This window comes from Sminthopsis crassicaudata, chromosome 4, assembly GCF_048593235.1.
Source record: "Sminthopsis crassicaudata isolate SCR6 chromosome 4, ASM4859323v1, whole genome shotgun sequence".
Taxonomy (NCBI): domain Eukaryota; kingdom Metazoa; phylum Chordata; class Mammalia; order Dasyuromorphia; family Dasyuridae; genus Sminthopsis; species Sminthopsis crassicaudata.
The window spans coordinates 324,869,079-324,896,686 of NC_133620.1; the positions used below are offsets into that span (position 1 = coordinate 324,869,079).

General features: G+C 31.9%; 1 protein-coding gene across 8 annotated transcripts in view; it reads left to right on the forward strand.

Annotated features, from left to right (window-relative positions):
- The window catches only part of CEP112 (centrosomal protein 112), a 728,584-nt gene that overhangs the window by 146,487 nt on the left and 554,489 nt on the right, over positions 1-27,608 (forward strand). For all 8 annotated transcript variants that reach the window (XR_012481126.1, XR_012481125.1, XM_074260574.1 and 5 more), the window contains exons 11-15: positions 1,178-1,296; positions 5,182-5,325; positions 24,047-24,201; positions 24,439-24,568; positions 26,134-26,226. Coding sequence is in view for 6 of the 8 variants with exons in the window: in XM_074260574.1 (XP_074116675.1) it covers positions 1,178-1,296; positions 5,182-5,325; positions 24,047-24,201; positions 24,439-24,568; positions 26,134-26,226 (641 nt within the window). In the remaining 2 variants the exon portion in view is untranslated. The remainder of the gene's footprint in view (positions 1-1,177; positions 1,297-5,181; positions 5,326-24,046; positions 24,202-24,438; positions 24,569-26,133; positions 26,227-27,608) is intronic.

Sequence of the window (27,608 nt, forward strand, 5' to 3'; positions counted from 1 at the left end):
ATTTCCTAGATACAATATATGTGTGCAGATCCGTACAGTTCTCTTGTTGCACAAGAAAAATTGGATTCAGAAGGTAAAATTAACAGTTTACACTCATTTCCCAGTGTTCCTTTTCTGGATGTAGCTGATTCTGTCCATCATTGATCAATTGGAATTGGATTAGCTCTTCTCTATGTTGAAGATATCCACTTCCATCAGAATACATCCTCATACAGTATCATTGTTGAGGTGTATAATGATCTTTGGGTTCTGCTCGTTTCACTTAGTATCAGTTGATGTAAGTCTCTCCAAGCCTCTCTGTATTCCTCCTCTTGGTCATTTCTTACAGAACAATAGTATTCAATAACATTCATATACCATAATTTACCCAACCATTCTCCAGTTGATGGACATCCATTCATCTTCCAGCTTCTAGCCACTGTGAAAAGGGCTGCCACAAACATTTTGGCACATACAGGTCCCTTTCCCTTCTTTAGTATTTCCTTGGGATATAAGCCCAGTAGTAGTATGGCTGGGTCAAAGGGTATGCATGCCTTTTCTAACTTTAAAGTCAAGTTTAGTTTTAATATTGTTTTTTTCTTTTTGTGAGGCAATTGGGGTTAAGTGACTTGCACAACTAGAAAGTGTTGTGTCTAAAGTCAGATTTGAACTCATGTCCTCCTGACTCCAGGATTAGTATCCTCTATCCATTGTGCCATCTAGCACAAGTATAGTTTTTGCATTATTAAAAATTATTGTAGTTACTGAAATCTTTGTTTTGCTTGATTTAGCATACTATATGTATTTCCTATAAAATGTAGTGATAAAACTTTTTTGGAAGTTTTTAGGATTCTTTTTTGTTTGCTTGAGAAATAAGAAAATTCTTAATTAAGCTGAGTAAATATTTAATTTGGGCAAAATCTCCTACCAAATTTGCGTTTATAGCTAAATGCTATGAATTCACAATGGTCAAAATTCTACTTATTTCATATTCATTTAAAATAACTGGTAATGAAAAATACTTGTCACAAGAAAAATATTTTGCATAATTTTTAGAAAGTGATAAAATAAATATGCTTGAGGATTAGGATGATCTTGAAAAATGAAAAAAATTTTTGATTACTAAGTCAAATTTAAAATAACCCTTTAAAGTTATGTTTCACATTCATCTAACTTGATTTTTGTTTTATTTTGACAGTCCAGACTCTTATTCGTGACTCTCAAGTGATTAGAGAGACTAAAGAAAATCAGATTGTAGAGTTAAAAAAATTATGTGAACAAAGCACAGACTGCTTGAACAATGATTGGGAGAAAAAGGTAAGATTAAAAAAAAATTTTGTGAGGTCATTTTGTGAAATATTTTTCATTGATCAAATTCTCAAAATGTAATTTTTAAAAGAATTTTGTTAACATGTTTCTTTTGCAATTACCATGTAATAATACTCAGTGAAAAATTGAATTTTTAAAAATGATATCCTTAGACAGTGGCATAATTTCTTGCCTTTTCACATTATTTTGAACATAATCTCTCAATTTCAAGAGAATGGTTGTTCTTTTGAAACTACCTGTAATTCAAAATTTTCAAAAATTTGCATTAATCTGAATTAATAAGACTGCATTTAAAGTTTGCAGTAGGCAGTAGCACTGACAGATAGCAAACACTTTACTGCCATAGGTTCAGCCATATTGAAGACTGGCCAGGGAAGTTTAATTTGGATAGTTATGTGGGTTTGATTTTTTTGGGGGGGTTCTCTTTTACTTTTGTTTTCCCTTAATTTCTAGTCCCTAAATTCAAGATGTCTTTTTCTTGTGTTTATTTTAATTACATATAATGGAAAGAATTCTTTACCAGAAGCCAAGAACCTAGACTTTAAGTCCTGACTTCTGCTACTTATTAGCTGAGAAAGCTAATCTTCTGTGAATCTTATTTTATTATTAAAATAGACATAATAATATCGATTCTGCCTGTCTCACAGGATCATTGTGAGGATCCTGAAGAAATATATGTGAAAGTGCTTTGAATGTGCTACAGTGATACGCAAATAAATATAAAGTGTTAATAATGTCTGTATAGTTATCTTCTCTTCTGTCTTTTTCCAGCATCCTTAGGCCCACATTTTCTAGTTAAGATCTTTTTATATAGGAAAAGGGAGGAAGAGAGAGTTTTTACTCAGTTTATTGCTAATGAACATATTTAGAGTTCCATTCGGAGCAAAGAACCACATATGCAGTAGTAGTATAGTAGTACAATAAACAATGAAGATATAAATAAATCTACCAGGTATCCATGAGCACTGTTAGATAATGCTCCCTGAACTGGTTAAATGAAAATCATAGAAGAGAAAAACCTATTTGCAATCAAGAAAGCCATGTTTTACGAGTATCTTAAAGCTCTATGACTTGCGGGGATTGAAGTAAAATCAAATATCTATACAACTCAAACTATTGTGCATGGTTCTTGGCAGTATGCTAGGGATAAAGAAATCTAAGATCATATAAGAAGATATAATCAAATTAAGGTCCTGAACACCATGGATATGGATTTATTCGTAATTTCAGGGGACTTGTAGAATGCAGTAACCACATTTTCATCACAAACAAATAGAATTTTACAGAAAATGATGATAACAATTCAACAATCCGAATAATTTATTTTCCAACACTGAGAATGAAGGCTTATAAAGTATAAAATGCCTGCTAAGTATTAACTTGGCCTTTATCTCATCCTGGAAAATGTTACCATTACTTTGAAGAATGGTAAAACTTCAGGATCACTGTAATGGAAGTATTTGATGAAAATGTAAACCAACAAAAGGTACCTATTACATAACAATATAGACTCTTCCCAAACACATGGCATATTGATGAAAGGTTTATAGTCATTAATACAATAATAAAATAATAAAAATCTCATCAGTAGTGATTAGGACAGAACTTTAATTTCCCTTTATCAATGCAAGTTGTCACTTTCTTTTGTAACTTCCTGTTTTAAAGAGCTGCCTAGAGCACTGAGAGATTAATTCATTTTTCTTGGGATTGCACAGGTAGTATGTGCAGAGGACCACCTCTTTAGGCTGGCACTCTGTTTACTATACAACTCTGCCTTTATTATTATTATGGACAATTTCCTTTTTAAAGGGATTATATTTACAAAGTTCTTTTGTAAGTCATTTTGGTTTTTAGGCTGTATTACAAAAACCACTTTAGATTATAATGGACCACATGTATTAAGTCACAATAATTATCAATTGTATTATAGTCATATTTATTAATGACATTGTAATTATTTGTGTATATATTCTCTTATATTAGACTATAAGTTTCATGAGGGTAAGACCATGGCTCATTCAAACTTTGTTATCTCTGAATGTAAAATCTATTTAATAAATGCTTATTGAATTTGGCCTAAAATAAAATAGTGCTCTTTTAGGTCTTTTTTTTGCTATAATTTTTACTAACCTTTGTTTTGACTTGGAATGCCAGGATACATCTTTATGTGAATTGAGACCAAACAAAGATTAGTCCTAATTACCAATGGTGTGAAGTGGAGTGATAGATCATAAATCCAGTCTTACTCATTTTTTCCTATGGGCTGTATTTAAGTATGTAACAACTAACACAGAAATTAATTTCATACTATGTTTTGGGGCATATGATAAGCCCAACTACTCAGTCTTAGAAGCATGTGTGATCATCAGTCATGATTTTAATGGCCTAGGAATTTGTGTATTGAATAATTTATCTGAAGGTACACATTGAAGCAATATATCTAGTCATGATATCATAAAGACTATAGTCATGGTAGAGCTTGAAGTTTTTTGTTCAAGCTTTTTGTGCTTGGTTAAACCCATCCATAGCCTATCATTTTTTTTTCCATTGGAAATAAAAAAATTTAATGTTGTCAATGTATTCTTCTACTTAGAATAGAACATTATGATGCATTGATCAGCAAAGACATAAAGAAGGCTTGCACAGCCTTTGAGAAACTGATTCAGAATCTTGCACTACACATAGCTTTAGGTTTAAACCAAACTCCAAGTGTATGGGAAGAAAAAAGCCAAATCTTACATTCCTGTGTAAACTGAACTTATACCACAGTCCAATGCATCTGAATTCTTGAACCATTTCATCAGTGCCAAATAGTGGAATAAATACTGCCTTTAAGGAGTAACCATCCCTATTTGGCACATATAGTTTAGGAATCTTGATTTTCTCTTTTCAGTTAAGTGTGAGCCACTTAATATTTTTTGGGGAATTTTCTTTTATTCAGTTTATCCCCACATGTGATTTTATACATGCAATTTTATTTAAGAAGGTAAGCATTAAAGATAAGGAAATAATATCCCTGTTCATTATTATTTGTACTGTCAGTCATGTTTTATGATTTGTGACCAATGTTAGTATTATTCAGATCAGGCAGCATATGAAGAAAATTCCAAGGGAATTCCATGTTTATAATCTTTTCCTGATGAATATTTTGGTATGTTACAGGAATGGTTATTTATGACTTAACTGTTTAAATAGAAAAAAATCAATTAGCAAGTATAAAGTGTTTTTAATTTTCCACATTTGAAAAAAATCATGCATTTTGTGACTTTTAAATTATATTCTATGTAGATTTAAATTGTATTCTATGTAGAATTAAATATTTAAATTTAAATATATATTATATTCTATGTATAGTTAAATTTAAATTATATATAAATAAAATATATATTAAATTTATATTAAATTAATACTTCATTTGTCAATGGGTCAAGGATCTGTAATTTTGTTAGTAGGGGAACTTCCTTTATTAATGTAATCTTTAGCACTTCTATTATTCAGTAAAATTTATTTCCCTTTTCTTTCTTGCCCTGATTTCACCAGCTTAATAATAATAATAATATAAACCATTAGGTACTTAAATGATATGTACAGAGGAGATAGAAAATAATCTGAGAGGGGAAAACACTGTTATATTTTTCATGCAGTAGACATACTCTGCTTGAAACTTTTTTCTTGGAACTTGTCACAACTAGTGCTCTGCTGAGATATCCTTTGAGAATCTAAGGTTATTTGTATACCACAATGAAACAATCTAATAGTTCTTCAGTAGAGATGTTAAGAAAATAGAGATGTTTTTAAAATTGAAAACTGGATTGTTTCAAGCTGAAAAAATCCACTGATGTATTTTTTAATGTAATTTTTTTTATTGTGTAGCTTCACAATGTGGTTGCAGAGATGGAAAGAGAAAAATTTGACCTTCAAAAGAAACATACAGAAAATATTCAAGAACTGCTTGAGGACACAAATGTACGCCTTAGTAAAATGGAGGAAGAGTACATGGCACAAACAAAAGCCACGGTAAGAATTAACATACAGAACCTACAACCTACAGCAATTAATATACAACAGCCTACAAATTTTATACCTTCAGGTATTGATGAGGATAAATTCTATTTTCAATTTCATTTTACATTTAATTTCAGAAGTTATGAATCCTTTGACTCATTTGTAGGATCATATATTTAGAACTAGAATGGACCTTAGGGGGTCATTGAGTCCAACCCCTCATTTTACAAATAAAGGAACTTACATACAGAGAAATTATGGTTTGTGCAAGCAGAGATGGGTTTGTGTTTAGGTTCTCTTCCGCCAAAGCCAGTGCTCTTTCATACTGTATCATACTCAGAAGCTCTAGAGAAAGATAATCTGTACCTCCGCAATCCCAGTAAGTAGATACAAGACAGTGATGGAACTGAGTGACAAGATAAAGCAGCAAAGATGATGAACTAAAGATGTCACTTATAGCAGTTAGAGGGAGAAAAAGTAATTTCCCAGTATTATGCAGAGTGTGATATCTGTTATTTCTACTATTGACAAGTTAAATGATTTACTCAGGGTCATACATCAAGTACTTGAAACTAGATTCAAACCCTGATTTTCCTGATTCCAAGTCTAGTACTTTACCCACTATGTTGAGTTGCTTTTCATGTTGAAATGAAATGAAAAAAAATTTGGGAATTAATTTAAATTCCATTTAGTATTATTGTATCACTAAGGCTTCATAGGATTATTGTGGCTTTTTTCTTTTTCTTCTTTTTCTTTTCTTTTTTTTCCCCTTGCTTTTAATACATTATTTGACTCTTCCTCTATTTCCTTATGCTTCCCTGATAAGATAATATCTGTTAAGTATTTTGCAGAATTCCAAAGAGTCATATAAATATCAGTTATTGTTATTATAGATTATTATATTACATATTGGTAGAATATTATATTCTTATTATATTATACAGATCTAATTATAATATAGAATTTTTTTTAAAAGTTGATACAGTTTTAAATCTTATTATTCATTTGATATAGGTTGGCAAATTTATATGCTTCCTAGAAATTTATTGTTCAGTGTTTTATGCTATTTTTTATGCTATTTTTCTTGAATTTTATAAATCTTTTAAACTCTAATTTCTTGACCCTTGGTATATAACTACTTTCTTTTTGCTAATGATTTGAAATATTTTTTGTAATTATTTAATGTTGTTCTTTAAGGGAAAAAAGGAGTGGGGAATCAAGAAGGAGAGAGGAAAATATGGAGTTGAGAGAAATTTTAAGGATTAAGCATGGGGTAAGTTTGGTACTGAGAAAAAAGAAACAACTGAAGTCTCCTAAAAAGCATTAGTCAGTTAGCTGCTATTAAGTGCCTTTTATGAATGAGGCATTATTTTAACTATTGGGATAAGAGAAAGGGAAAAAACAGTCCCTGGCCTCAAGGAGCACTTTTCTTTTTTCCCTAAAGAACAAGAAATCAAATTATATAGTAATGAATTACTATGGAAAAAATTTATTGTACAAGAATTTCTAAGCCAAATCTATATTTTTTCTGATAACCTTCTCCCTCCTCCCAAAAAATATCAGATATGTATTCTATTTAGAAAATAATTTCAAATCTTAAAAAGTTATATTACATGTTTAAAGAAAAACACTACCTTTAACAAAATCTTAGTATTAATTCTCAAAATATTAGAGGATAGGGATTGAACCAATGATTTCAATGTTATAGTAAATAGGTCAGCACCCTCTTTGCAACTTTTTTGTTTGAGAAGTTGAAATAGACTGACACGAGATAGATAGCTCAGACCAGATTATTCAATTTAAAGCGACTGACCCCACTAGACAAGCTAATAGAGATCAGCCCTGGGCCTCCATCGAGACAGACTTTTAAGCACATTTGCCACTCCTTGGTACAGCCTTGTGGTTACAAGTTGACTTTTCGCTTACAAGGGGAAAAATAGGGGGCTTACAGAATGTCTGACATTATTAGGCAAGTATTCTGTCTAAACATAGTTGAGCAAACACTTCCCTTAATTTAGTTTAAGCAACATTTTCCTATAAGCCTGAGGCCCCTTGACCCAGGGATAAGGGGACCAGTCTTTTGTCCATTTCAAAGTTAAGTGAATCACTCGAATTTGTCCCTTCCTGGCTTCAAGCCTGTCTTTATCTACTATTCCACAAAATCAGTACCAACATTCTTTTCTAATTAAAATATCTTGAAATAAAAATACTGTTCTAATTTAGTGTCAAAAATTCAGAAGTATATGGAATATTCTGAAAAATAATATACTTATCTTTGAAAAAGAAATTTTTTTTGAAAACTTAGTATGAATATATAATGAATATAATATATAACCAACTCTTAACCTTCCCCTCTCCCCCCTCTCTCACTCCCCTTTTTGATCTGGACCTCTGATTTCCTTAATGCAGGGAAGTCTTAGCAAGGAAAATCTTCCTCTCAATAGAAATCAATAACTATTTTGTAACTTCTAGTTTTAGAGATGCTTGGTAATATTCAGAGGTTAAATGATCTTCCAAGGGTCATTTAGTCATCATGTGTCAAGAGTAGGTCTTGAACCTTGATCTTCCTGAATTCTAAACACGAAATCTGTCTGTGTTTGCTTTCTCTTTGCTGCTATGTGCTCTACCTTTGTTTCTTTCTCTGTCTCTAACTACCTCTGCCCTCTCCTCTACTTTTCTTGCCATCTAGCAAAATATACCAAAATGAATTTTAAAAAGCTTAAACATTTGCATTGAGTCCTTGTAAGATTTTTCTCTTTTTTTCACTAATTTTTAAAATATACATGGTAGCTTAAAGTGTATAAAATGTTGACATTGCTTTTCTTGCTTTGTATCGCTTCTTATGAATCTTTCTCTTGACATACATTAGTAGTTCCTAACATATTATCAATTGTGGTACAATCCCTCTCTGCCTTATATGAGACATCTTTTTCATAATTTAAAATTTAATTTTATTCCTTCTGTGTAATGTTCTTGTTGTTTTTCTGGAAGTCTTGGAGCAACCTTTGCTTCAGTAGATTAATCACCACAAGAATAGCCAGGTGTTAAGGTCCAAATTTTGTATTGCCTCCTTGCCTGGGGCTGGGCAGCTTTCTGGAGAGCCTTTCAGAATGGCCTTGGTCTCAATGGGGGAAGTGCAGGAGGCCAGCCACCATGGTGGTGTGAGATAAAGTGAATGAATCTGGCTCTGAGTCCAAGGGCTTGTGCTTCTGCCTCTAGTGACCACAAAGGTGAATGATGGAATGAATCTGGTCCCCCAGGAGAGCCAGGAGGTTGACTGAAGATGGAATGAATCTAGTCCAGTCCTTGCTGGCTGTTATACTCTATTATAATTACTTTATCATAAGTGTGAATCTTGTGGAGCTATATTAAGTACTGAACTAGAGAACTATTACTCACCATGCTAAAACTAGATAAATATTGTCTCATTGATTCCACTGACTTAGCACCTTATAAATATAAGAAAAAAAAAAGAAAAAGTTTCTGTAATAAATATGCACAGTCAAACAAAAAATATTTATGCATTGTCCAAAAAACCACTATCAGTTCTCTGTCAGAAAATGAATAGCAGGCTTCATCATCATTCCTTTGGAACTATGGATGGATTATCGGGAAGAGCAAGAAAAGGGAAAGGAAAGGAACACATGTTTAAGTCCTTGGTCTATGCCAGATACTTTGCTAATAAGCATTTTATAAATATTATTTCATATTATCTCTGGGACTTAGGTACTATTATGATTCAGATTTTACACTTGAAGAAATGGAGATAGACACAGGTTAAGGGACTTCCCCATGGCCAAATACCTAGTAAATATCTGAGGTGAGATTTCAACACAGATCTTCCTGACTCCAGGCTCAGTTCTTAATACCATTAATTTTATAACGTTATTATCCTTATACTGTTGTAAATTTTTTTTCCTGATTCAATTCACTTCACTCTTCTTCTTGATTCATATAGAATAGATCATAATTAATTTAGATCTCTCTCAGTTTCTCTGAAACTATTCTTGTCATTATTTCTTTCATAGTAATATTCATTTCATCTATTGTGGGAATTATAATTGCCCAATCTGCAAGAAAACTCACTGAGGCAGAGCTTTGAGTCAATAGCACTTTATTAAAGGGTCCATGGTTTCTTTTGATAAAGTGGAACTTCCTCATGATTGAGATGCCTCCTTCTTCCAGGACTTTGCTTTTATAGCATTTGATATCCAAATATCAAAAGCATGATAGAATACAAGAATCTTATTGATAGGCCTTGCTCTTGAGGACCAAAAATGAAATATTATCAGACAGGTTACAGGTTGGGTAAAACATGGGTCATCTCTACTGACAAATGATCATAAAATGATTACCAGATGTTTATTCACCTGCTGATGTTGGACAAGAGAAAATGGTCCAGAGGTTCAAAAATAATTGGGGCACAAGACATTCTACCCATGCTGGGTCTGGACATGGAATTTGAGTAAAACATGCTGGAGATATTTTTGTCAGCATTCTTGTGTTTGCACAAGTAGCTTCATAACTTGTAAACAAATTGTGAATATTATATTAAGGTGGGAATGTGGTTATAAAGGTATACTATAAGAATCTATTATTATAACCTATAATTATTCTAATTATCTCTTTGTGACTTATGTAAAATATCAAACTGATTAATGCTGATAGAAATATAGTAGGGGTTTAAATAATTCAACCTCCCCAAAAGACATTGGTTCTATCTTTTCCTCATCAAATTTAGAAATCACTTGGTCTTCAAGCAAAAACTTGGGTGATCCTGATTAAGGTAATTTAATTTTCTAGCCAAGATTGCTAACCACAATATTGGTATATTTGGATTATTTTTCTCTTTCTTTGATCTCTTTCAGATGTCATGTTACAAACCAAAGGATATAGATTTAGTAACTTTTTGGACATAGTTTCAAATTGTTTTTTCAGAATGAGTGGATCAATTCACAGTTTTACCAACATCTATATATGTTGATATACTTGTTTACTCATATCTCTTCTAATATCTTTCATTTTCTTTTTATCAGTGTTATCAGTCTGATAGGTAGTAGGGAGAGCCAGAGTTCCTTTAAATTTTCATTTCTCTAATTATTGAGAATTTGCTGGGTTTTTAAAATATGGATGGTGATAATTTGAATTTCTTCCTTTGTAAACTGCCTGTTTATATTCTTTGGCCACTTAAATGTTGTGGAATTACTTTTATTCTTCAAATTTGAAAGATTAATTTTGTATCTTGAGAGACCCTTATCAGAAAAACCTATGCATTCCTCATTACTGTACTGAGTAAAAATGATGCTGAGGCCAGGGCAAGATATCATTTTATTAATTGTAACATGAATACTATTAGTAAAACTGATTGCACTAATATCTCAGCAAAATGTCAAGTAGCAAACTGACCATAATCAATTTGTTAGACTAGTAGTAGTAACCAAGAAATTGGTTCGGTGGTTTCTCCTTATGACCAGAGACTCTGAGGAAAAGTGGACAGTGGTATTTATTACTCCTATTTGGCCTAACAATACCTTATTAAAGGTCTCAAAAGTAAGACAATTCCAATTGGTAGGCGTGTTGATCTTCAAATGTTGATGATTGTGGTTTTCTTTGGCAATTTAGAACTTTCTTGATGGGTATCAACTGTAGCTAGTAATCCTGGTTAGAAATCAAAATTACCTTAATCAGGATGACCCTACTTTTCCCCTTGGAGAACAAGTGACTGCTAAATTTGATGAGGAATAGATAGAATCAGTGTCCTTTGGGGAGGAGTCCAAGGTGGTTTCTCTATTTACTGGTAAACAGATGTGAGTCCCACTTGGGAGGAACCTGGCCCAAGTTGATTAAAAAGCAGAGCCTTGGGGTCTGGGAGTGATTACATTATTCATTCACACCCTATAGGAATTATCTAGTGAACTAGTCTGAAAAATGGTATCTGACAAAATGAGGAAAAGGATTAGTTTCTGATTAATATGATATAGCATAATGTTTATTTTCTTCATTACCTTCTTCCACTCTGCTTTTATCAGCCTTTATTTTGGTGGAAATGTTTTTCAGTTTTATGCAAATTATGTTTTCTCTTCTGTGACCCTCTATGTCTCTTGTTTTTTTCATGAACTTTTCTGCTATCCACATATCTGTCAGTGAGTTTCATTATGATGTGACATTTTGTATCTAAACCATATGTCTATTTGAAACTTATCTTGAGGTATGGTATAAGATGATGATCTATATTTAATTTCTGCTAGACTGTTTTCTAGTTTTCCTTTCTGTGTTTGTACAATAGTGAATCCTTACCTAGTAACTAGAAAGAATTTTAAACCTTAGATATATAAGGTAATTCTTTTCTTTTTAGTGTTTTTCTCATCTTCCCAGTAACTCCTTTTATTCTTCTTTCTATAGTTTTTGAGGAGCATGGAATAAAGTATATAGTAGGTTGTTTTTTTTTGAGTCAAAACAACCTAGGTTTAAGCTTTATCTCTAACACAAGCTAGTTATGTACCCTGACAAAATCATAACCTTTTGGTGCCTCTTCGACAATTCTTTAATAGTATAAATTGCAGAAAAGTTAAGTTTATGTTAACAAGAGGTTCTTCACTGAGAGCTACCATAGGTGTAAAATACACAGCTCATGGGCCATATGTACCACACAATGCTCTTGAACCAAATGAAATAAATTGTGGAATATTTAGCAAATTAAACAAAAATGACAATAAAGTATAGATATTAATATGTTTTTCCAAGTCATTTTGTTTCTTGCAGAAATGCTCTTATCATTTAGTAGCCCCTGTTCCTGTTCAAATTTAATATCTACCTCTATAACAATTAAATCACAGGTCTAGGTAAAGGGGGAAAAGACTTTATTGGAATGAGGTGCACTCATTTACCTATTTCTGCCTGCAAACTGTGCCCTGAGATTTGTTCCTATTTAACAGTACTCTTATAAACTCTTCCTAGTTGTATTAGTATCAGAATCTCTCTGCTTCTGACATGACTTGTCTCTTGCTAGATTACCAAATTGAGTTTTCAATCAGGCTATTTACTTGGGGTTCTGCCAACTTATACATAGACTGTTTATTTTGATTCTTGACCTGCTTCCTAGATACTATTTTGTTCTTACATGTTTCTGTTTCTTTGGATTTCCTAGTTCCTGCCTGACCTTTGATCTATTATTGTTATCTATGTATTCTGATTCTTGACTGCTGATCTAGTTTTGTTATATACCTTGTTATGACATTATATTCATGTTTTCAGTAACTCTAGATCCCTCACCTTATCTGTGTTTCCAGCTTTACATTAAAATACCTGATCCTGATCTTGTGACATGTATAATACACAGTCCCATCCCCTAGAACTCACTGGCCTCCTTTTAGTTGCTTTTTTTCTATGCAATTTATTATATCTTTTAGATATAAGAAGACTATGTGATTAAATGTATGATACTTGAGTGGCTTTATGACTTCATTGATGTAGGTAATCTTTCCAGTCATGCAGAAAGTAATTTATCTTTGCTTTTTTCTTTCTTTGTGATTTCCACCTCATTGTTGTTGTTCACTCATTCAGTCATGACCAGTTCCTTGGTACCCATTGACCACAGTTTATTAGGCCTTTCAATCCTCTACTATCTCTCAAAGTCTGTTCAAGTCCATGTTCATTGTTTCCATGAAAATATCTATCCATCTCATCTTCTGCTACCTGCTTCTCCTTTTCCTTCAATCTTTGCTAGCATCAGAATCTTTTGCAATGAATCCCATTTTTTCATTATGTGGCCAAATTATTTAAGCTTCAGTTTTTGACTTTCCAGTGAATAGCCTGAATTAATTTCTTTAAATATTGACTATTTTGATCTCTATGCTTTCCAAACAATAATCAAAAGTCTTCCTAGAACCACAATTTGAAAGTTCTATAGTACTTAGCTTTTCTTATAGTTCAGCTCTCACAACTATAAACTGCTGTTGGAAAAAAACATAACTTTGAGTAGGACTTTTATACACAAGATAAAATATCTACTTTTTAGTATGTCATTCAGATTTGTCATAGCTCCTCACCAATGTCTTGCCACAGAGTCTTTATAGTCCAACTCTTCTATATTCTAGAGGCCATTTTGTAGGTCTTTTTAATATTCAGTGAGTTCTAGAGCAGCATGTGTGTAGTCCATTTAATAATCCCTCATTCTCAAACCATTGATCCCTATAATTTTTCTATTTCAAATATTCTAAAAATATTCTTTTTAATTTAAAATACAGAATACCATAGATTATAAAGTCTTAAAGTAGAAAATTGATTTCTTCAAATCGCTTCATTTTATCATTTTGCATGCATACACACACACACACACACACACACACACACACACACACACACACACACAAAATTCCTAGGTGGCACAGTAACCTCAGGCCTCAAATACTTATTAGCTGTGTGAGCCTGGACAAATTACTTAATCCTTTTTGGGTCAGTTATCTTACCTGTAGAATGAGCTGAAAAAGGAAATAGCAAGCCTTTTCAGTATCTTTGTCAAGAAAACCCTAATTGGGTCATGAAGAATCAGACACAAATGAAAAATTACTGACCAACAATTTTTTATTCATATATCTTTTTTTTGTTACTCTTACATTTATTATTGCTGCATTTTTCATATTCCTGCTATGAATCCTTCATTGACCTTTTCTTTACTCACAATTATTATTTTTTGAAGATTATTCCATAATCTTGGAGCTAGATAGTATCACTTAAAAAATACTGGTGTTATAAAAATGGGGTTTTATGTCAAGGGATAGATAAGAATTTTTGAAAGCATTCTGTAACTTCTCAAAAGCAGTCCACCTTGTTCTTTTCCTGTAACTAATTTCTGGGTATATCCCATTGTTCATATATAGTTCTTATCCAAGATATGTATGGTCTGCTCTAATTATAATATTATGGTCCAATAACAGAAAAGTTGTTTTGCTGCTAGATGGAATGAACCATGTAAATGTTGACATTCTCAGCATACATGTAATCAGAAGTCAAAAAGAAATGACAACTATGTGCTTGGCTTTTGAACAGGAAAAAAAAAAAAGGAATTGGTAGCATTAGTTTCATTATGCATCTAAAGGACACTGAAACTATTATATTAGTGGATATTTAATCATCTCATTGAACACTGGCCATGATCAATGAAACAAGTACAAAAGTACCACCATGAAAATACTTTCATTGTATGTGCCAACATTTGTTAGAGAAGATGAAGTGTTAGGGAAAGTCTGTGAGAAAACTGTCTTTCAAACATTACATTTAATACTCAGTCAATTTATATGAAGGTGGACAGGTACGAAGATGATGAATAGTATTTTTAAAATGTGTTTATACTGGAAAAGGAATGGATGTCCATCAATTTGAGAATGGTTGGGTAAATTATGGTATATGAAGGTTATGGAATATTATTGCTCTGTAAGAAATGACCAACAGGAGGAATACAGAGAGGCTTGGAGAGACTTACATCAATTGATGCTAAGTGAAACGAGCAGAACCAGAAGATCATTATACACTTCAACAATGATACTGTATGAGGATGTATTCTGATGGAAGTGGATATCTTCAACATAGAGAAGAGCTAATCCAATTCCAATTGATCAATGATGGACAGAATCAGCTACATCCAGAAAAGGAACACTGGGAAATGAGTATAAACTGTGAGCACTGTTTTGTTTTGTTTTGTTTTGTTTTTCTTCCCAGATTATTTTTACCTTCTGAATACAATCCTTCCTTTGCAACAACAATACAACAAAATTCGGTTCTGCACATATATATTGTACCTAGGATATACTATAAAATATTTAATATGTATGGGAATGCCTGCCATTTAGGGGAGGGGGTGGAGGGAAGGAGGGGAAAAATTTGGAACAGAAGGGAGTACAACGTATAATGTTGTAAAAAAAAAAATACCTATGAATATGTACTGTCAAGAAAATGTTATAATTATAAAAATTAATTAAAAAAACAAATAAAAGAGGAAAAAAAATGTGTTTATATAGATTTGGATTTAAATATAAAGAGGCAGTCTTCTTTATATGTTGCTTAATTTGCCTAAGAGGTTCACCCTAATGTTTGCTTGGAAAAGTAATTTAATAACAACCAGCTTTTTCCTGACAGACATGAACAAGTTAATATTAATTACTTGTATTGACCATATAATTTTTGGGGGGTTTTTTGTTTGTTGTGCCCTTGTTTGCAACACAGTGGACCAAAGAGCAAAGTTTTTGAGGGATTTCTCATAAAATCTCTCCAGGTTGTTCTACTCATGGAACCCAGAAGTGTCTATATCAGGTTTGTTTTGCTCTTTGCTCCCTTTTAAACATTTAGGTTACAGAAAGGTCTTATGCTCTAGCTCATAGGCATCCATCCTCTGGGGAAAAAGATCAGGGGCATTAATGAATCCATCTTATCTCTTAAACCTGCAGATATGGTTCATGAGTCCCAGCTGCAGTGAAAAAGGAGAGTTCTGGTTTTTTCTTTATTGAATATGATTTCCCTTTTTTTTTTTTTTGCCTTTGGTTATAAATCTTTAATGTTCACATGAGTTAAAACCTTAGTGTAGGGAATGGGTCTGAGTTTTTCGGAGTTGCATATAGTTACCTGTTATGCTAAGGTTCCTAGTATCTACAAAGGCAATCTCTGAGGTTTTCTTTCCCATCATAGTTTTGTAACTTTTTCTGCATCTGACTGTAAATTATATCTCTATCATTATTATTTCCTGTTACTTTTCTCTCATCAAAGTCTTGACTCCCTTGTGTCTTACTTTTGGATTTCCATATTCCTCCTTTATTTTGCCGAGGAGAGTCTTTAACCTCATCTCCTTGATGTATGTGGTCTCCAAAAGTGGCTAAAAGACAACAATTATTGTGTTAATAGAATACTTTTAAAACTTTAAATCGCTAGGTAAATGTAAGTTGCTATTATTATTTTCCCATCCTAATAGGTAACTGAGAACTTGTGTTGTTATTTCAAGGATATTTTTGAACTTAGTAATAGTTTAATAATTTTTAGACATTAGTTGATTAATGAATTTTGAATTTGACACAAGGGAAACTAATTTGATAGTATTGAGAATAAAATGATATAGTGGTATCTTTACTTTCTTTAAATAAGAGGTAGAGGTGTAACACAGAAAATTGTGATATTATGAATTCTTAAGTTCAAATTTCTGTTGAATGGATTTTTGTTAAGCACAAGATATTTATAATGATATGTTTGACTCATAGTGGTAACATTTTTTATCTTCAAAACAAAATTCTAATGTAAATAGCATAAACGTATAATATTTTTGTACTTGTCTATGTGATAGTATATGGCTGTGAAAAAAAAGTGATATGAATGTAGCCAGTTTTCTGAGCTGGATGATTTAAAAAAAAATATTCTTAGGATCTTGAAGAATTTGGTGATTGTGAGTTCTTTTCTAAAATAAAATGAGTTTCCAGTCCAATTACACATTACAATGGATGTAATTCCTATTTTCTAGTCCCTGATTAAAATAAATAAAGAAATTTAATGCAGTTTTGGTAAAAATGGGGCTGGAAAGGATGTCAGAATAACTTTGAACATACTTGGTGTTTGAATTAGATTGATAATTATTGTCATTGTTATTATAAAACATTTCAGAGAGAGATTGATAAAATTTCTGTCAGCTTAGTGAGATCTGAAAATGTGTTTCTTACATATGTATACAATCAATATTTGTATACAGGTAATCCTAAAATTTTTTGAGAGAGTAACATTCCTAGAAAACAGCAAAAGTCAAAGACGTGAATATTGATACACTGAACATGAAGGAAAATGAGTGTTAGATTCCTGTAATTATCCAAAACTGTAATCTTTTGCTAGTGTTTGCTTTAAAAATCCATTTTTCTATATTTAATTCTTTAAAATAAAAAATTTTTGATAGGCATTTTTTCTTAACACAGTAATCATGAAATGGTTATTAACCTGCAAAATGCAGAGGAGAGAGGATGCAGGACTGCTTAGGGAAGGGCAAGGGCAGCTATGTCAGAAGAAGTCCAAGGTAAAAAAGAAAAGAAAAGAAAAGAAAAGGAGCAACACTTGCATCTATAAATTCCTTTCTCATTGATTAGCAGAAGTTCTCTCTGATGAAAAGCACATGTCTCATGATGATTCCAGGTCAGTCCTGAGCTCGGAACTCCCATTCAGGGGTGGCTTGACTGTTTTGATTCAATGTGGGTCTCCAGAGACAGATAATGAACATGAACCACACTGCTTTGCCAGTCCAAATCAAGCCTGCTTGGCTCACAGGAGGGGAGATAGCATGCTTGAAGTGGACTCAACAAACATGTTGTTTTTCCATTTTTTTCAATTTCCGCATAGTATACTTAAAGTAAAATAGCACTTTCTTGAGCAGATTAATGAATACTTTTATGACCATTTTCCTCCTTTTTGAGGATATACATTTATGCATAAAACCTCATCTTTTTCCTATTATGCAGAGCCTGAATGTGTGATGTGAGGTTGTCAGTGTCAAAGTGAAAATAAGGTTAGGACTAAAATCAAGTCTCAGCAGTTAAACAGATGAATGTTGAAGATTGAAGATTGCGTGTGTGTGTGTGTGTGTGTGTAAGTGTGTAAGAGAGACAGACAGACAAACACTAAATATTTAGGTGGCACAATGAATAAAGGCTGGGCCTAAAGTCTAGGAGACTCAATTAATGAGTTTAGGTCTGGCCTCAGGCACTTAATAGATGTTTGCTTCAATTTTCTCATATGTAAAATGAGCTGAAGAAGAAAATGGCAAGTCACTCCACTAACCTTGCTAACAGAACCCCAAATGGGGTCATGATGAGTCAACAACAACAAACATACAAATACACACACACACACACACATACACATACACAAATGTAATGTTCTGTTTTCTAAATTATAATCTTTCTCTGTGGTGCAGGTCTCTTGGGGAGCTTCTGGAGTCAGCCTTAATTTCAGTTGAGTTCCAATAATCACCTATGTAGTTCTCCAATAGTCAATAATCATAATCCCAAAATGCAGCCAGGAGTTAAAGTCCAGATCCTTTATTGTGTCCTTTAAAATCCTGAATCTTTTTCTGGGCCCATCTCTGTCTTTGGTTCCTCGAGAGCTCTTGTCCGAATCTCTCCAGCCAGCTTCAGCCTTTTGTCCTCCCAATGTCTCCAGCCAGCACAACGGTGGAAGTTAGAAATGAATCTTGTCTCTGAATTTCTTAGAGTGTGGGATTGTAGTTTTCCTGGAAGTAAATCCTAGTTGTGAATCTCCCAAAGTCGCTGAGTGGACTTGTCCTTTAGACTTGTGAATCTTCTGGACTTGCAAATCTCCCCACTGAATCCTGGCTCTCTCTCTCCTTCCATTGGGCTTGTTCTTTTATATGCTTTCTAAAGGTGTGATGTTTAATGTGTGGACCAATGAGCGAACTCCTTTAAAGGTGTGAACTAAGTACATAAGTACATAAGTATCTTGAAAGAATCCTAACACACATACACACAAAGTCAGAGATAGAGACAGAGATACAGAATGTAAGCCATTATGAGAGTCAAAAAAGGGAGAGAGATCATGTGATTAAGGAACTAGAAGATGCTATCCCAAATAACATATCCTGCAAACTTGAGTCTAATTATCAGTGAAATAAGATGGATGTTCAATAAAAGAGATGCATCTAAAATAAAATAAAACATTTCTATCAAAAACCAAGCTGAGAGCAGATTATTTAATTTGCAAATGCCACAAACAATAGAACCACAAAAATGGTAAATAAACAAAACTACCAAGGTAAGCACAAGTAATGAAATAAATCAACCTAGCTTTAGAGAGTATTAAAAGAAAAAAAAAATAGAAAGAGAAAGATATATAGGATGCTAAAGAAGAAGAAAAGCATCAGAGGGATCTTTAAGAACTTGCTATACTTAAAGGAACAAACATAAAAGCATAATTTTAAGGAGACAAGTGATGATGAAGGTATAGAGGTGAAACACCATGGATTAAAGTTCAAAAAAATCTGATCATTTTTAACAGGGAATCAATGTATTTTGTAAAACTAAATTTCAGAGTAGAAGAGTGCATAAAGGAGAGGGAAAGTGGAGGACAGAAGAGAATGTGTGATGTAGCATAATGCTTTTAAAAAAATCTTATCACTGTCTTAAACTCTTTGAAGTATATTCTTAGTAGTGGAATTTCTAGGGTTAAAAGAACATAAATCTTCTAATGACTTTTGTCACAAATTTCAATGATTTTTTTCAAGAAAGATTAGATCAAATTAATGTCCTGTTAACTATGAATTAGTTCCTCTAATAGTACAACTTTCTTTCAACAATAAAGTGATAATAAATCAATATCCAATTCATATTCATTGCTGTGATAATTTGTTGTTCTTTGTGCCTTTGGAATTATATTCAATTTCACATTTTACCTAATCCTCTATAGTTAACAATTATTCCTAAATATTTCCAAAAGAACTGTGATTTCATTGATATGAATACTTCCTCCACATAGACACTCCTACCTTACATAGTATGTGTTCATAGGCAATCTAAATGAGAAGTTCTGATTTTTAAAAAAGTCATCACATATTCTCCAACATTCTGGTGATGAAAGTACCTAGACTTAGCTAAGCTAAATTTCAATAAAGAATCATGATCAATTCCACAGATTATAGCCATAGATGAAATTTTCCTATCTTGATAGGCTGCACTAGAGCTCTCCTGAGATAGATTCATTTCAGTAAAGTATTGGAATAGATCTGTAGCTATGAAATGACATTTAAAAAATATTCCTTGGTTCTTAAGATACTTTTTTAAAATTAATTTTATAATTATAACATTTTTTGACAGGACATATGCATAGGTAATTTTTTTACATTATCCCTTGTACTCCCTTCTGTTCCGAATTTTTCCCCTCCTTCCCTCCACCCCCTCCCCTAAATGGCAAGCATTCCCATACATATTAAATATCTTATAGTATATGCTTGGTACAATATATATGTGTAGAACCAATTTTTTTTTTTTGTTGCAAAGGAAGAATTGTATTCAGAAGGTAAAAATAATCTGGGAAGAAAAACAAAAAAAAATGCTCACAGTTTATACTCATATCCCAGTGTTCCTTTTCTGGGTGTAGCTGATTCTGTCCATCATTAATCAATTGGAATTGGATTAGCTCTTCTCTATGTTGAAGATATCCACTTCCATCAGAATACATCCTCATACAGTATCATTGTTGAAGTGTATAATGATCTCCTAGTTCTGCTCGTTTCACTCAGCATCAGTTGATGTAAGTCTCTCCAGGCCTCTCTGTATTCCTCCTGTTGGTCATTTCTTACAGAACAATAGTATTCCATAACATTCATATACCATAATTTACCCAACCATTCTCCAATTGATGGACATCCATTCATTTTCCAGTTTCTAGCCACTACAAAAAGGGCTGCCACAAACATTTTGGCACATACAGGTCCCTTTCCCTTCTTTAGTATTTCCTTGGGATATAAGCTCAGTAGCATCACTGCTAGGTCAAAGGGTATGCACATTTTGATAATTTTTTGGCCATAATTCCAGATTGCTCTCCAGAATGGTTGGATTCTTTCACAACTTCACCAATAATGCATCTGTGTCCCAGTTTTCCCACAGCCCCTCCAACATTCATCGTTATTTGTTCCTGTCATCTTAGCCAATCTGACAAGTGTGTAATGATATCTTAGATTTGCTTTAATTTGCATTTCTCTGATCAATAGTGATTTGGAACACTCTTTCATATGAGTGGAAATAGTTTTAATTTCATCATCTGAAAACTGTCTTCATATCCTTTGACCATTTTTCAATTAGAGAATGGCTTGATTTCTTATAAATTAAAGTCAATTCTCTGTATATTTTGGAGATGAGGCCTTTATCAGAACCTTTAACTGTAAAAATGTTTTCCCAATTTGTTACTTCCCTTCTAATCTTGTTTGCATTAGTTTTGTTTGTGGAAAACCTTTTTAATTTGATGTAATCAAAATTTTCTATTTTGTGATCAGTAATGATCTCTAGTTCTCCTTTGGACACAAATTCCTTCCTCCTCCACAAATCTGAGAGGTAAACTATCCTATGTTCCTCTAATTTATTTATGATCTCGTTCTTTATGCTTAAATGTAATGTTCTTGAATTGTGAGGGACCGGTCGTCTGCTCAATTATAATCCTTCTCTGGGAGGAGATCTGTAAAATCTTTTCCTTTGTGTGCAGGTTTCTTGGGAGCTCTGAATCTCCTCCAACTCTTGTCCTTCCTCTCCTTTCAGCCTGCCTGGAGTCAAAACTCTATCCCAGAGTGGATTCTCTCAGACCCAATGTTGCCCTTCTTTTATCCTCCCTGAGATTCGGCATGTCATGCCCCACTGAGTGGGGCATGGGGAAATACTTCCACCAATAAACTTGCTCCTCTTAAAATTCCTAAGGTGTAAACTCCCTTAAAGGCCCGAACCAAAGGTCTGAGCCAGAGAACTGTCAAGTCAACCTGAGTTCTCACCTTACCACTGTCCAGACAACCTGAGTTCTCACCTTGTCACTGTCCAGACAACCTGAGTTCTCATCTTGTAATCCTAACACCTAAATCTTGGACCCATTTTGATCTTATCTTAATATGTGGTGTTAAATGTGGGTCCATGCCTAGTTTCTGCCATGGTTCTTAAGATACTTAAAAAATTGTTTTTTATTAATTTTTATTAATTTTTCTTTAACTGACAATTACTTTTTAAACTTTCAGTAAGTATTTTATTTTCCCAGATACATGTAAAGACATTTCCAACATTTGCTGATATTATTTTTTTCAATTAATGCTCAATTGAATCCTTGAGGTTCTTTAAATAAATCATTTTATTATCTTAAAAAAAAAACAACCCAATAAACTCTTGTTTCTTATTTGACCATGCTTATTCTCTTAAAAACTTCTTCTTTGTAAAAGAACATTAATTATTATGACATATTGGTGTTTCTAGAATCAACTAGAAATAAAGATAAAATATACCCTTACTTTACTTCTTTTCTCACTGGAGATATATTTATTATTTCTTCATTATGTATAATTCTTGACACTGTTTTTTATATAAATATTTTTACTATATTAAGGAAAAAATCATTGTTTCTTATTTTTAAAATACTTTTAAAAATATGAAATGGGTACTATGCTTTTTCTGCTTCTATTGATACAATAATATGGTTTTTGGTTATTTTTGTCATTTGTATTATATTTTGTATTTATAGTTCTTTAAATATTGATCTGGACATTCTGAAGTTCTGAAATAAATCCAACTTAATTATAGTATACAAGTTTTTAAAATATGTTGCTATACATTCTTTGCTGATATTTTATTTTTTGTCACTATTCATTAATGAAATTGGCCTGTATTTTCTTTCTTTGTTTTATTTTTTCATAGTTTAGATATCAACATTATATTTGTATTGCAGAAGAATTTTGGTCAGATATCTTCTCCTATTAGTATTTTTTTCTTGAAAAATAATTTATGTACCATTAGAATTTGTTACTTTTTGAATATTTTGTAAATCACTTGTACATACATTTAACCTGGCTTTTTTAATTGGAAGTTAATCTCTAATTGGACTGTCTTTTTCTTTTTCTTTTTTTTTTTTGAGCTTATTATTATTAGTTTATTTAATCAAATTATATTTAACCAGTTAATTTAATTGATTTATTTAAATTATCAATTTTTTCATTATTATAAGTATTTTATATTTGTAAATATTTCTCATTTTAATTTGTTACTTTTTGGCATATGATTTGATAAAGCAGTTTCTAATAAATCTTTTATTTCTCCTTCATTTATTATGACATCTTTTAATTTTTAATATTGGTTATTTGATTTTCTTTTTAAATCCTGATAATATATTGACTAATCTTTTTTTTTTAATTTGTCCTTTTAAGGGAAAAAATACTCTTAATTGCATTTATTAGTTCAATATTTTAATTTCAATTTTGTTCATCTTTTTATTTTCAGAATTTGTATTTTTATGTTATTTGAAAATTGTCTTTTGAAAAGTTTCTCATAAAATTCATTGAACTATGCTTTTTTTCTTGATGGAACTGTTTTAGAAATATAAAATTTCCCTTAAGGATGACTGGCTGTATCTTTTAAAATTTAGTTGTATTGTTTCAATGTTGTAATTTTCTTTGAAAAAATTATTTATTGTTTCTATAGTTTGTACTTTTATTTACCTGCTTTTTCTTTAGATTTTGGTTATTTAATTTCTAGCTGCATTTCAGTCCTTTCTTGCAAAGTCCTTTATAATAAAATTTTTATTGCAATATATGATCTATAAGGGTATTTTTAACATTTCTCCATTTCTATGAGGTTTTTATGCCTAAAGACAATTTTTTTAAATGATAGATATGTATAAATATCTATGTTCATCTATAACAACTGATAGATAAGTATATTCCTTTTTATTCCCCCGTTCAGTAATCACTGCAATTTATCTTATCTCCTTTAATTGAATTCTATTAAAATTCTTCCATGGAATACTCAATCTAAATTCAGATCCCAACTCTATTAAATACCTGTGTAATCTTCAACTAATTTCTTATTTCTTCAACTTTGGTGTTTCGTCCTTTCTTTTTCTCTAAAGTGGAGCCTACCTCTTAGGTGTCTTTTAGCTCTAAATCTTTATTCTTGTTTATATACTGTGTAATGATACATTAAGGGATTTTCCTTAACCATGACTTTATTTTTTTTAGAACCTAATGGTAAAAGAGTTGGAGGCCCGTGTCCAGCAGCTCACTGGAGAAGCTGAAAATAGCAATTTACAGTGGCAAAAATTAAGTCAGGAAAAAACTGAATTGGAAAAATGCTACCAGATGAAATGCTGTGAACTGCAAGAAGTGAAAGCAAGGTAATAACTAATGTTCAAGATATATATGACTTAGCTATAAAGCAGTGATACTAACCACCCAAAATATCTGGTCTGAACACTTTATACAGCATACCTTGTACCTTACAATATATGTCATTTGTAATCCAGGGATTATTTAATTGATTTTAAAATTTTCAGTAATAGGAGTAGTTTTGTTTGTTTGTTTTTTTAAAGAATGAAAATCCATTTCTAACATTCTGTTTTCATTGCTATTAGGAACAACTCACTTCATAAAGAAAAGGATGATATTGCACAAGACTATGAACAAAGTATAAAACTATTACAAGCCAGGTGTGATTCAGATATCCAGCTTATGAAAGAAGAATATGCTGTGTCTTCTGCTAAGGTATTATATTCTTATGAAGGCAACTTCAGAAAAATAAGGAACACTTGTTGTTTGTATTCACATTCACATTCACATTCACACAACTTGTTCTGAGTCAGAAATTGCAAAATCATAGAATGACACATTGTTTTTTTTTTCAGAATAGCTATCTCTTAAATTCATTTTTGAAACAACTAAAATTGGAAAAAAAAACCCCACTTTTTTAGCACATTAAATTCATCATTAGTACAAGTTAATATTTCTTGTATCAGCTATATTATTATATATAGTATAGCAGTCTTGTAGGATGGATATTGGATCCTGAAAATAGGAGATATTGGTTTGAATCTAAACTCTGTTGCACATTGACTTGAGGCCTTAATTTCCTTATATATTAATTGAAGGGAATTGATTATTTAATCTTTAAGATTTCTTTTAGTTTTGACACCCTGGAATTCTGCGATTTTTGTGATTTCTTCCTGGTAACATGTTAGCTAACTGTTCCTTATAATTTGAAAGAATTAATATAATCTCTAACTTTTCCACTTTGAATATTGATAGAATCCAACTCATTAAATGACTATATTGTCTTAGATTTGTATTTAATTCTGTTCACATTAGTGAACATTTATTAATACTTTATTGTTTGTTTTAGATCTACTTTTTTTTTTTTTTTTTTTTTCCTGAGGCAGTTGAGATTAAGTGACTTACTCAAGGTCCATAGCCAGGGAAGTGTTAAGCTACAGAAGTCACATTTGAACTCAAGTCCTCCTGACTTCAGGATCGGTGCTCCATCCTAGCTGTCCTTTAGATCTACTTTTATGGAGGATATTTAGACTATAGATGAATAGAACAGAATGTCTTCTCTTAAGGAGTTAATAATTTAGAGAATATAGAAAACAAAATTAGAATTCTGCAAAATACCTTGTAATTACAAAAATTATTATTTTTCAGAAACAACCCTCTGACCAAAGTAGTTGTTTCTGTAACTTGTCTTTTAAAAAGCCTGGATCTATGATTTCATCTGTTTGGAACTCCTTGTAGGAAAATGCTGTTTACAAATTGAAATCAGAGATTCCTCTGTAACTCTCTATAACCTTAGGAGTTACCTGGGCATTGGCAAGGGGACTTGCTCAAGTTCTTATGACTAGTATATGTCAGAGGAAGCTTGAACCTTTGTCTTCCTGACTCTAAGAAAAGGCCTCTATTAATTTATTGATGTTCAGTTCACAAAGAAACTTATGTTAATATTTTTAGCAATATTAAATAATAAATTTGTTAATCAAGACTTTTTGATGTTTGATTTCAAAGTCAATATTTTGAAAATTTTTTGCTAAGTCTGGATTTTTAAAAATAATTTTATTGTCTAATTTTAAGTCATGTGTAAAATTTGATTTATATTTTAAAGAATGAGTAGTTGGATTTTTTGTGACAAATTTTATTTCTTATGATAAAATGCTTTTGTTTTGGAAGCATTTTCTTCTGTATGTAACTTTTGGAAATAATAGTCAAGCTGTGTCCTCCATCATTAAATATTGGAGCCGCAACAAGATCATTGTAGTTGTTTTGTTATTCAATCTCTATAGGCATCTGAATTGACTGAGAAGTTGGAAAATAATATATGTCAATTAAAACAACAGTTACAGAAATTGGAACATCAAAGAAAGCAACAACTAAGGGTGAGCCTTGACTTTTTTCATTCAGTAGAAAAATAACAAAATGCCTTTTTCCTTTTCTCAATTTATGTATACAGATGTATATAAACCCAATTTTTTTGACTTCTTATAAATGACAATAGACAATTGATAAAGTAAAGAATTTGCTCTTGGTGTTTTCATTAAATATATAAAAAACCCCATTTTTTCTTTTTGTGTAATACACATAAAGTACATTTTGGAACACGGAATTAAGTTTAAAGTAATTTATTTTTAAATATTGGCTGTTGTTTTTAATGAACCTCTGGTTTAAGAATACATATGGATGCTTGTTTTTAGACTGTTCCCATAACATGCTCACCTTCAATGTCATTTATTTTCCTGTTTACTTCTTTCTGAACTTCAAGTTTAAAAAAATGAATCTTTAAAAATTTTAGCTCCATAATGATTTAAAGCTGTCATCTTAAACAGTAGATAACATCCTAAGGGAAGAAATTGACTGTCATATTGTTTTTTATTTAATTCAGGGAATATTAGTCCTTTACTAAGAAGCATCTTGATATAATCAGTAAAGAATTGGTCCCTGAGTCAACAAGAGCTGAATTCAAATCTTCTTTCTGACTCTCTGACTTTGGGCAAATCACTTAATCTCTGCATGCCTTGTGAAACAATACAATGCAAAGAAGTTGCTGATTTGCGTTGATAGAAATTCCTTTGCTGAGAATTCCCTCTACCTATACCAGCAGAGAATAATCTCAGATACATGCAACTTAAATGAAAGCTTGAGTATGGGCCACTGATACAGTGTATGTTGTTCATGGCTTAGCATAGTTAAATTTGTAGAAGCTCCATGTGTAACTGTTGACTATTTTTTCAGCACAGCAATTCTTGAAGACAATATAGAGAGAATGTGATTATTATTGTTAGAGGAGGTTCTCATACTGACGAATTAACAAATCTTTGAAAAGTTGAAGAAGTCTTAATACTCTGAGGCTAGTAAAAGACCAAGCCAACTTAACTTTTTACTTGTTATTTGAAAACTTGAGTTAATAGAACTATTTTCATAAAACTGCAAGATTGACAAAGCATTTTTAAATGCCTACTGTGTAAAGTACTGTGTTAAGTAGTAGATCTCTGCCTTCCAAAACTTTTATTTTAATGGTTCAAAGTAACATATAAATAGAAATGGGGCTTGAAGGATGGAGAGGGTATAAAGGAACTATTTTGATACAGTGACATGATTTGAAGATGACCAGGAAGAGAGGTGGAGGCCTCTATTTGGCCAAAAGTAGGGGTTAGTTCAAGGTCATATTAGGGCTGGATTCAGAGTTTCTAGTGAGTAAGAGGGAAAATATCCAGAAGATAGGTAGCATGATTTAGAGGTAGAAAAAAATTATTTACAGTAG